Here is a 12,250-nt window from a genome sequence, read left to right on the forward strand (position 1 = left end):
TTGTAAACCTCTATAAGGTCACCCCTCAACCTCCAATGCTCCAGGGAAAACAGCCCCAGCCTGCTCAGCCGCTCCCTAGCTCAAATCCTCCAACCCTGTTAACATTCTTATAAATCTTTTCTGAACCCTTTCAAGTTTCTCAACATCTTTCCGATAGAAAGAAGACCAGAATTGCACGCAATATTCCAACAGTGGCCTAACCAATGTCCTGTACAGATGCAACATGACCTCCCAACTCCTGTACTCAATACTCTGACCAATAAAAGAAAGCATACCAAACGCTGCCTTCATTATCCTATTTATCTGCGACTCCACTTTCAAGAAGTTATGAACCTGCACTCCAAGGTCTCTTTGTTCAGCAACACTCCCTAGGACCTTACCATTAAGTGTATAAGTCCTGCTAAGATTTGCTTTCCCAAAATGCAGCACCTCGCATTGAGTGTCATTATATATTAAACCTTGGATTTCCTGTGCTACCTTTAATCAGCTTTTAAAACTCATCCTCCTATTTTTAATGGTTCATGCATCTAAATCCCTAATTCTCTTTCTCAACATTTTTTGAAGCTTCACATTGGTGTGTTTGCTTTCACTTATCCTTCCCTTATATTTCCAACAACATTTTATCTGGCATCTATGGGTTTCCTCCGGGTACTCCGGTTTCCTCCAGTGGTCCAAAGTTGTGCGGGTCAGGTGAATTGGCCATGCTAAATTGCCCATAGTGTTAGGGGAGTTAATCGGAGGGAAATAGGTCTGGGTGAGTTACTCTTGCAATTAATTGTTGTGTGAAAAGGACAGACAAGATTGTGGGCTGGTTGGGCCAAAGGGCCTGTTACCACACTGTAAGGAATCTAATCTAATCTAATCCAATCTGCTGTCATGGTTTGGATCTCTTCAGCCATTTTTCCACAGCAAAGTCTTGGAGATGATTTATTTTAATGTGGCTTGGCTGAATGGAAGTAGTTCTCCCAATAACTCCACTGTGGATTGGCGAACCAAAGGCAGAGAACGGAGTTTGAATAGAATGACATATCTATATCTGGCCAGAATGGAGATTGTTTAATTTAATAGGTCAATCATTCTGTAACTAATTGTAATTGATTTTACATTCATGAATTATGTTCAATTCATAAAATAAATTTGGTTTGTTTTGCTATTTACATAGCAATGAACCTTGTTTCCTTTGTTGTTTAATTTACTGTTAAGCTGTAAGTCTTACCAATCATAACTCCAGCTCCATATCCAATGCTTTGGCTGACACTAAATCCTCCTGTCATAGGATGGGAGAAACTGCCACACTGCTATCATTGGGACCAATGATAGCTAAGTTGTTAACAATTAGTCTGTCACAAAGATGGTTATCACTTCAATTTTGACAAAATAGTTGAAACGGGGTGGCAGCTTTGAAATATCAAATGTATAAGTTAGAAAGTCCATACAGCAGAGGATAATTGCAAAGGAAGTAAATAAGTAAAAATTCTAAAATGGTGGACTGAGAATAGTGTGGATTTGCAGCTGCTCCTGAGATTCAGGCTTATTTCTGGATTTACTTGTAGATTTCTCACACTTTAATTAAATACATGTAGAGGAAATGTTTGGAGGAATCTGGGCCATGCGCAGGCAGATGGGACCAGTTTAGTTTGGTCAGCATGCACTGGTTGGACCAGAATCTCTATTTCCTTGCTGTATGACTATATGACTCTGAGTAGGGACACTCAAAAAGATGTATTGTTGGTTGATGGGACAGATGGCAGAATAAATTAACATTTCTGAATTTAAGAATCCCCATATAGCTAATGAATGTGTGTTCTTTATTTTTGAAAATGATTTAAACTGATTGTATCAAGTGACTTGCACAATATTTTCATGTCCTATATGTGGAATGAAAATGCATACAAATAGGACTAAATAGTATGAAATTTATGAAGTTCCGGTATTTAAGACAGAGATACAAATGAGATTACAAGGGAGTTTCATTTTTATGCACTGGGGTTTGCCAAATTTACAGATGTTAGATATTTGCAATTAACTGTTGTGTGAAAAGGACAGACAAGATTGTTTAAAGAAGCATTGATGCCATTAAATCCCAATATATTTCTTCTTAATTGGTCAAGGAAATGTAAATGTTGCTGACAAGGTTAGCATTAAAGGAAAGAACTTTCATTTACATAACACCTTATGAAAGATTCATAATTATACAGGGCTTTGGAAAGACCACACCTAGAATATAGTGTGTGGTTTTGACCTCTGTACCTAAGCAAAAATATACCTGTTTTACAGAAGATACAATGAAGGTTTACATAATTTAATTCCTGGGATGAGGTGTCTGTCCTGTGAGAAGGGATTGAGTGGAAATTCGAAGATTATGATGTAATCTCATTGAAATATAGACATTCATAAGAGGACTTGACAAGAGAAGATGCTGAGAGGCTGTTTCTCTCCCCCCCCCCCCACTGCACCCACACACCAATATCTGATAGGGAGGCAACAGCCTAATGGTATGATCACTGGACTGTTAATCCAGAGACCCAGGTAATGTTCTGGGGACTCGGATTTGAATCACACTATGGCAGATGGTGGAATTTGAGTTTGATACAAATCTGAAATTAAGAGTCTAACAATGAACATGAATCCATTGCCAATTGTCAGGAAAGAGACATCTGGATCACTAATGTCCTTTAGGGAAGTAACCTGCCATCCCCACATACTCTGACTGACATGTGATTCCAGACCCACAACAATGTGCTTAACTCTTAATTGCCCTTTGAGTAATTACAGATAGACAATAAACACTTGCCTAGCCAGTGATGCCATTGTCCTGTGAATGAATAAAGAAAACAAAATGCTGAACACTTTAGGATTAATAATTGTAGACTAAGGATAAAAGTCAGCTACTTAAGATGGAGTTGAGGAGAAATTGCTTCATTAATTATTTGAATTCTTTGTCAATTATTATGTTTAAAGATTGTTAGATTTTTGAGTACTCGGAGAATCTGGGGATAAATAATAGGGCAGGAAAGTAGAATTGATGCAGAAGTTAAGTCATGACCGAAGTGAATAATGTGACAGATTCAAGGGCTGTATGACCTCATACAACTCCTATTCCCGTTGTTTTATGTTAATAGTTTATAATCTTGTTTTAAATAAGTTGAGCCATTTTCTTCCTGGTATCAAATATGTATTCATCACAGAATAAATTTTATGGCTTTAAAAACAGAGCTTTTTTCCAATTAAGTTACGATGGTTGTCCCTTCAGCTTTGAATATAAATATAATGTTCATCAAAGTTATTTATCCTGGTAGCTGTGTAATATTTTGTTTTCTTCCCAAGGCATCTGTCTTCTGGCATGGAACAGAATCCAGAGCAATTTTTTGGAACAAGAATTGATGAGTCTTCACTAATTGAAGGAGTAAGCAACCAAGTACTTCTGACATTAGCTGTCACCATTACAATGTTGGGTGGTTTAGCAACATTCCTGTATAGGTGAGATAATACCCTTCCAAAGCAATTTTAAATTTAGAGTTTGTTGAACATAATTTTATTCAATTTTTGAACTGTTCGTCACCATATTTTAGAAATATTAAGCCACATCTACAATACAGTATATTAAACTGCCAGTGACCATTACTTATTCTATTCGTGCTCTCAATTTGTTGAGCATGATTATTTTGTGTAAGAAAAGCCTCTTATTGACTTCAGTGAGATAATGGAACAGGCTGAGAAAATAACATGAATATTTTTCACTGTTTGTGAAGCAAAGTTGCCAGATGATCAAATTGTGCAATTACAGGGTAACAAGCTTACAAATATACTTTCTATTTATAGATTTAATCTTTTCTGAACTTGGCTCAACTTCCACTCGCCTTTGCTCAGCACTCTCAGTACTCGCCCCTCCTCCCTCCAGTCTTTGCATTTTTCTATCCAATTTGTTGGACCTGCCTATATCAGAAACATCTCTTGATGGAGGAGATTATAGGGTAGAATGGAAGCTAATGTTAAAACTTAGACACAGCAAATTTTTTGATATCGAATTAGGAGTCAAGAAACACTTAATCCTGTGCTGAATACGAAGCTCAGAGGGTTTATCTTGAGCCTATGAAATTGGGGTACACTTTCACTTTGTGCCATGCCACAATGGCTATCTAGTGACTTCACCGTTGGCTGTATGCTGCAGCAGTAAGAGTAGCCTACAATCAGAGTAGGATAGTGGCAAATGCTAATAATTAGCTACTGAAAGTAAGATACAGGCTATTGATTTAAACAATGCAAGGAATGTGGGAAAATGTTGTTAAAATTTGTCCATTAGGGAGAGAAACAGCCATCCTTACCTGGTCTGGATTACATGTGATTCCAGACCAACAGCAATGTGGTTGACTCTTAACTGCCCTCTGGGACGAGCAATAAATGCTGGCCGAGTAAGTGATGCCCTCATCTGTCAATGAATTAAAAAGAAGGATCTGTGCTATTATACTGTTTTTGTGGTGTTATCAACAATGTGGCAGGGAAATTGTTAAGGATAGAGCGTGACTTGCAAGAACTGTAATGCACATTTTTAAAAAGATGGAGAGTCTGAATGAGCAGTTTAAAGTAATCAGAAATGTAAAAGTATCTAGTAGAAATAAAGATCAAGGGTAACAGTGATATTATGGCTGTAGTGTGGTTCTAAACTTTAAATTCAGAGACCAATAATCCAATCCTATAATGACATATTTTGAAATTGACTTAATTAAACCTTGTCATTTATGGATTGGCACAATTGAACAATGGTTGTGAACGATCATAAATAGACAACTGGGTCACTCTGAGCTCCCTGCTACCATTATCTGGTCTAGACCATTTTTACCTCCAGTTGGTGATTCTTAATTTCCACAGAATAAATGCAACTTTGCCAGCTTTTTCTGTTTCACTTTTTTTTTAACAGTCATCATGAAAGCAATATGCTGGATTAATCACAACCAAAACCAGTGTGATTAAAAATGTTATTTGCAAAACCAAAAAAAAGCAAGAGAAAATCAGAAGATTAGCAGTAGAATGATATGAATTAGATGTATGTAAAAATGTATAAACATTATAACTTAGAGTGACAAGGTGGCTTAATCAATCAATGTAAGCATCTACCATTATTCTATCCAGTAGTCCTAGTAATATGTATCCTCTTTTGTTTATTTTCCTTTATCCTCCTGTTGAATCTAATCTTGAATATTGGCATAATTTTCACTCAATTATTTATTCTGGATCACTTCATATAGACAGGTTTCTCTTGTCTCTGTTCCACACTTCCTGCATATGATCTTGTACCATGGCCCTTTGACTTATTCTGGAAATAGTCTGCTTCTTTATGCCATTTTCGATTTTTAAAAAATTTTAAACACTTTTAATGTTAAATACTTTAATAGACATGTCTATCTTCCTAATGACAAACAGCATCCAGTTTTTCAAGCCTTCAAATCTTTTAGACTGTGTTTAATGGCTGTACAAGAGACAGGAAAAAATAATAAATTAAAATATTTTTATGAACTTGCAACAGACAAATACCAGGGAAAATGGTACAGAAAGAATGAAAAGCTGTGGGAAAATATGAGCAGTTAGCTTCAGAAGCCGAAGGAGTGGGATAAATGAAAGAACCTTTCAACAAACTGCTTTTTGCATACATGAATGCGTACAGATGTAGAATTTTTGCAGACTGAGATAGATTTAAGAAAATTGGTTTTGTTGTATTTGTATTTTGGATTGTATTGTCTATTCAGAGAATAATGGAAGATTGTCTACTGTAAATATTTCTACTGTATGACTGAAACTTTTATACAATAAATTGAAAATAATTTCAAACCTTAAATCGGTCCTGACGATGTTGCTATAAAATTTTAATGATTATATTAGTATCTTATGAAAGGATAATTTGATTCCTGTATATGAATGTGATTGCTTGGCTGGATGTGTTTGGGTAGCTGGCCCTGTGACTGAAAGCTCAGCTATACACCTTGAAGATACAGGAATTGGGACTTGCTTGTGAGATTAATATGTGTGAGCCAAAATAAAGATAGAGATAAATTTTTAGCAAGTACCAAAACTATTTCAACTCCATCTTCAAATTAAAACATTTCTTGAAGCCAGATTCAAAATTCATCTAAATCCTAACTTTTGCAAAGATTTATGGAAGTGACATGAATCTTCTGGAACATGTAAAATCTATTATGTAATTTAAAGTTCAACTAATTTTTAAAAATTCTGTTATTGTAGAACTGAGCACCAGAACATTCATCCTGAGAACCAAGAACGTGTGAGGGAGCTTCGGCAACACCTCCAAGCTGAGGCTTTAAGTTATCAGGTGAGATTTTCATAATTCACTAAGAATTTCACTGTATCATTTGATATAGTTTGACATCTCTAAAATGCAGAAAAAGTCTCAAGGCCAAATAAGTAAAATCAAAACTTAGCACTCAACATGACTTACAAAGTGTAGGCACATAGTACACTTTTGGGGGTTATTGCATTTTTGGAGGTGTTGTCCGTACAAAATAAGCTGTGGTCATGTCTCCTGCAGTCCTGGTCTCTTTCCTATTGGAAAGATGTCCTGAAACTTGAAAGGGTTTAGAAAAGATTTACAAGGAGCTAGGTTTGGAGGTTGAATAGGCTGGGACTGTTTTCCCAGGAGCATTGGAGACTGAGGGGTGACTTTCTAGAGTTCTGTAAAATCATGAGGGGCATGGATAGGATAAGTAGACAAAGGCTCTTCCCTGGGGTGAGGGACTTCAGAACTAGAGGGTGTGGGTTTAGGGTGAGCGGGGAAAGATATAACAGAGACCTAAGGGGCAACTTTCTCATGCAGAGGGTGGTACGTGAATGGAATGGGCTGCCAGAGGAAGGAACGGAGGCTAGTACAATTGCAACATTTAAAAGGCATCTGGATGGGCATAATAATAGGAAGGGTTTGGATGGAAATGAGCCGGGTGCTAGCAAATGGGACTAGACTGGGTTGGGGTGTCTGTTCGGCATGGACCAAAGGATCTGTTTCCTTGCTGTACATCTCTATGACTCTATATGGAAGCAAAGAATTTAATATCTGAAGAGTGCAAAGTTTACACAACATTTTGTGTTCAACTGTAACCCCCACAAACTGAGTGAGTGACTTATTATTCAAACATTTGCAGTTTATGACATCTTTCTGCCCACAAACTGGCTGCTGAATTTTACCGACAGCACAGTGACTAAACGTTTTCATTAGTTTTGTGGCAATTTGACACAGCCCAGGAATGTGAAAGACAAAACATTAATCCCATCAGCTCTGGCTAAATTGGTAACCCTTGAATCAGAAGGCTATAGTTTCAAGTCCATTCCAGAAGCAAAGATATTGTGTAGTGCTACCACTAGAAAGAACTTACTCACGATGAATAAAATTAAAGGCAGTCATTCTGATACAGTATTGTTGGAGATGCCAGCTTTCAGATGAGGCCTTAAACCATGGTCCTGTCCACTGTGATGCAAAAATAAGACAATATTTTGAAAAGCGGGGAGGTTAGCCCAATTGTTCTGACCAATGCTTTTTTTTCCAGAATCAACATGATGATGATAGATTATTATCACATCATCTATTTGTGAAAGTTTGCTATGTGCCAGCTGGCTGCTACCTTTCCTGTATAACAGCAGTGATTACATTGCACAAACTATTCCAATGGTTGTGCAGCACTTGAAAATATTGAGTTTCTGAAAAATAGCATAAAAATATAAATATATTTCTTTTCATGCATTACAATTTCTTCCAATTTTTCTGGAGGGTTTTTGGGTTATAATTTTTATCAATCTGATCTTGCTGTCAGTTAGGTTTACAACACAGATCATGAGATCACGTGAACTGATGGAGGTGATCTGCTGGAGGTCTCGCACATACCATTGACCACTGCCACCCTTCCTACCCCTTCACAATCATTACTCTTTCCAGCTTATGGTCCCAGTCACAACTCCCACCAGAAATTTAACTTATAGAAAGACCAATTTACTGCCTTAATTTGGAGAGCTTAGTCTAACACCGACTTGGTGCACTGCAGTTCACCTGAATTTTGAATGAAACTTCAGCGTCAAAGTCATTGAGACCTCTTCACCATCAGAAAGGACAGCCAATCAGTATACCCGTTTGATACACTGCTCAGAAATCTGCTGCAGCATGCCAAGCCTGATTCTAGAAACATGGATTACTTAGTAGATTGTTTGACTTTCTTTCTGTTGTTACAGGATGGATTTGAAAGGGATAGGCAGCAATTCTACACAGATATGTCCTGTCCAGTCTGTTTACAGCAAGCTGCATTTCCTGTTGAAACCAACTGTGGTCACCTGTTTTGTGGTATGTCATTATGAAAGTTTTTTTTGTTGACACAGTTCTGCTTATCTCCACATATGTCAAGTAATGAAAATTACTTAGAATATCACTTTTATTTAAAATATTTGAAGTTATCTTAAATCTAAAAGAACCACATCTGCTTGTCCTGTTCACAATGATCTCATTTGTCTAATTTCCCCCACTGATGTTTTCAGCTTACATTTTCAGTGACTTGCCATGCAAAAAGTGTACAAACTTAAAATTCAGCGAGTCTATAACAAGTGGTAGAAACAATTAAATTCCTGCAAATTATTGCCCGTTGCAGTATTGATCGTGGCTAAGTTCTCTCCCAGACAAATTTTCCATTAAAGCTCTGTACCAAGTATGATTTCCAATAACTATCACTGATAAGGGAAGAACTTCCCTTAAAACATTCCCATATCTTAAAACATTGCTACTAATGAATTGTACTTAAGGTGCAGTGATTCTTGTTCCTCTGTATAACCCAAGGTGATTGTTAGACAAATTGAGAGGTAGAAGTGGCAAGGCCATTAGAGACAACTAAATAACTTTTGTTTCTCTAATTGTCAGTGAGCTCCTGTTCACCATTTAGGTTGCATGTTTCATATTTCAGTCTGTATTGTCTTGCATTTTCCACATTAAATTCTAACAACTTTCCTAAGTCTAGCATCTGGGTTCTTTAGGTTAAATAAGATTGACAGCTATGGATCAATGGTTACTCTTAAGTCTGAACTGCAAGGTTCCAGAGCTTGAGCAAATAAAAGCCAAAGCTGACATTCTGGAGCAGTATTAAGGGAACAGTACAAACTGTTATCTTTCAGACAAGATGTTAGACCAAAGGTGGGTCCATCTGCATTTTCAGATAGATGCAAAAGTTATTGTGGTATTATTTCAAGAAGAAAACGCAAGTTACCCCCCGTCCTGACCAATATCTATTCCAACATCAACATCAGAAACAAAATTATTTTTGAATTCTTTAATATGAACACAGAATCTGCTCATTATCACATCGCTAACCACATTCTTAATAAAACTTTGGCAGAATTTATCTTGGCCGACACAACCAAAGCTGAAGATTAACATAATGTTGACTGAGATGTTAGTTTAGGGTTAGACTCCTGCAGTTGACAAATTAATGACTTTGAGTAACCAGTCTGATGGATAGGTCAAAATTCTGAACCAAAAATAGAAAATGTTCAAATAATCAGTAAATCTGCAGAGCCTATAGGGAGAGAGAGACTTGATGTTGCAGATTCTAATACAAGGCTATCAGAATATTTCTGTCTACAAAGGTGCTGCCTGACTTGCTGAGTGTTTCCAGCATTTTCTATTTTCATTTCAGATTTCAAAACCCTCAGTAATTTGTTTTCCTAGTTAACTTAGTTCATTGTTGATGAACTCAACAATTTGATAAAAGGTGTTTTTATTTTACATAATCTCACCCATTGACCTGCTGGTTATCCGGACTCTCTTTGGGATAGCCTCCTGGAATGTAGGATGTAATATACATTCCATCTTATTTGTCTGGATAGATCCATTGTGCATGTTGTTATCTGTAGCTAACAGCTAGTTTAAACTTTGATTCGCTTATTTTCATGGAAGATCTGATGACTATAAGTGTAGCATTGAAACATTTTTTTTGATATTTAAAGACATTCTAAACTCAGGGAACTTTGATGGATAGAAAGTAATCTCCCAAGCAAAGACTTTCGGAATGTTGACACGACTTGAATATAAAATGAGCTAAATATCTGAGTTGATCTTTACAAGAAACTTTGTGATCCACTAATACAAAAGAGACCAAGTCAGACTATTTTGAGAAGCCTACTTCTGTCCTCATTTCCTTCTTTAGTTTCGAAGTGTTTCTATTAATGGTGTGCAAAAGTTCCAGACAATGGTCATCTCCAAAAAGAGACATTCTAACCATCACCCTTTGACGTTCAAAGCCATCAGCATCGTTGCATCCTCCAGTATCAACATCCTGGGGGTTGCCATTGATCAGAAGCTGGACTGGACTAACCATATAAGAACTCTGGGTTATCAGGAGCAGGTCAGAAGCAAGGAATCTGCAGCAAATAATTCACCACCTGATTCCCCCCAGATTGTAAGCCACCTACAAGGTGAAGTGGAATGCTCTCCCCTTGCCTGCATGAGTGTTGTTCCAACACACTCAAGCTTGACACCAAGCAAGACAAAGTAGTCTGCTTGATTAGCACATCGACAAACATTCATTCCCTCTACCACCAACATTCAGATGCAGCAATGTGTATTACACACAAGATACACTGCAGAAATTCACTAAGTCTCGGGAAAATCCTCTGATTCAGTACTAGAGAAGGTGCAAAACTTAACCTCCTCTTGGGAAATAAGGCAAATGACTGTGGTGTCAGTGGGGGAACATTTTGGGGCCAGCAACCATAATTCTGTTAGTTTTAAAATAGTGATGGAAAAGCATAGACCAGATCTAAAAGTTAAACTTCTAAATTGGAAGAAGGCTAATTTTGTTGATATTAAACAAGAACTTTCAAAAGTTGATTGGGGACGGATGTTTGCAGGTAAAGGGACGGCTGGAAAATGGGAAGCCTTCAGAATTGAGATAACGAGAGTCCAGAGACCGAATATTCCTGTTGGGGTGAAAAGCAAGGTTGGTAGGTGTAGGGAATGCTGGATTAGATAAATTGAGGTTTTGGTTAAGAAAAAGAAGAAAGCATATGTCCGGTATAGACAGCAGAGATCGAGTGAATCCTTAGAAGAGTATGAAGGCAGTAGGAGTGTACTTAAGAGGGAAATCAGGAGGGCAAAAAGGCACATGAGATAGATTCGGCAAATAGAGTTAAGGAGAATTCAAAGGAATTTTATAAAAACATTTAAGGACAAAAAGGTAAGTAGGGAGAGAATAGGACTCCTCAAAGATCAACAAGGCACCCTATGTGTAGAACTGCAGGAGATGGGAGAGATACTAAATGAGTATTTTGCATCAGTATTTGTTATGGAGAAGGACATGGAACATATAGAATGTGGGGAAATAGTTGGTGACATTTTGAAAAATGTCCATATTACAGTGGAGGACGTGCTGGGTGGCTTAAAATGCATAAATATGGATAAATCCCAGGGAACTGATTAGGTATACCCTAGAATTATGGGTAGCTAGGGAAGTGATTGCTGGGCCTCCTTGCTGAGATATTTGAATTATCAATAGTCACAGGCATGGTGCCAGAGACTGGAGGTTGGCTAACATGGTGCCACTATTCAATAAAGGTGATAAGGAAAAGCCAGGGAACTATACACCAATGAGACTGATATCAGTGGTGGGCAAGTTGTTGAACGGTACCCTGAGGGACAGGATTTATATGTATGTAGATAGGCGAAGACTGATTTGGGGTAGTCAACATAGCTTTGTGAATGGAAATCATGTCTCACTAACTTAAGTTGTTTTGAAGAAGTAATGAAGAAGATTGGGGAGGGCAGATCAGTGGACGTGATCTATACAGACTTCAGTAAGGCATTCGGCAAGGTTCTTCATGGTAGGCTGGTTAGCAAGGTTAGATCACATGGAATACAAGAAGAACTAGCCTTTTGGATACGGAACTCGCTTGAAGGTAGAAGACAGAAGGTGGTGATGGAAGATTGCTTTTCAGACTGGAGTCCTGTGACCGTGGTGTGCCACAAGGATTGGTGCTAGGTCCAATGCTTTTCATCATTTATATAATTGATCTGAATGTGTATGTAGGAGGTATAGTTTCTAAGTTTGAAGATGACACCAAAATTGGAGGTGTAGTGGACAACAAAGAAAGTTACCTCAGAGTACAATGGCATCTTCATCAGATGGGCTGCAGAGTGGTAGACGGAGTTTAATTGGATAAATGTGAGGTATTGCATTTTGGAAAGGCAGGGCAGGACTTACACACTTAATAGTAA

At 37.6% G+C, this 12,250-nt stretch overlaps 1 protein-coding gene across 3 annotated transcripts in view; it reads left to right on the forward strand.

Annotated features, from left to right (window-relative positions):
• LOC132833440 (E3 ubiquitin-protein ligase RNF170-like) overlaps window positions 1-12,250 on the forward strand; it is a 44,993-nt gene that overhangs the window by 7,691 nt on the left and 25,052 nt on the right. For 2 of the 3 annotated variants that reach the window (XM_060851726.1, XM_060851727.1), the window contains exons 2-4: window positions 3,328-3,480; window positions 6,238-6,325; window positions 8,227-8,335. In XM_060851726.1, the coding sequence (XP_060707709.1) occupies window positions 3,344-3,480; window positions 6,238-6,325; window positions 8,227-8,335 (334 nt within the window). In that variant the 5' untranslated portion in view covers window positions 3,328-3,343. Of the gene's footprint in view, window positions 1-3,324; window positions 3,481-6,237; window positions 6,326-8,226; window positions 8,336-12,250 lie in introns of those variants that run through there. The other variant, XM_060851728.1, reaches the window with a different exon arrangement.

This window comes from Hemiscyllium ocellatum, chromosome 36, assembly GCF_020745735.1.
Source record: "Hemiscyllium ocellatum isolate sHemOce1 chromosome 36, sHemOce1.pat.X.cur, whole genome shotgun sequence".
NCBI lineage: Eukaryota > Metazoa > Chordata > Chondrichthyes > Orectolobiformes > Hemiscylliidae > Hemiscyllium > Hemiscyllium ocellatum.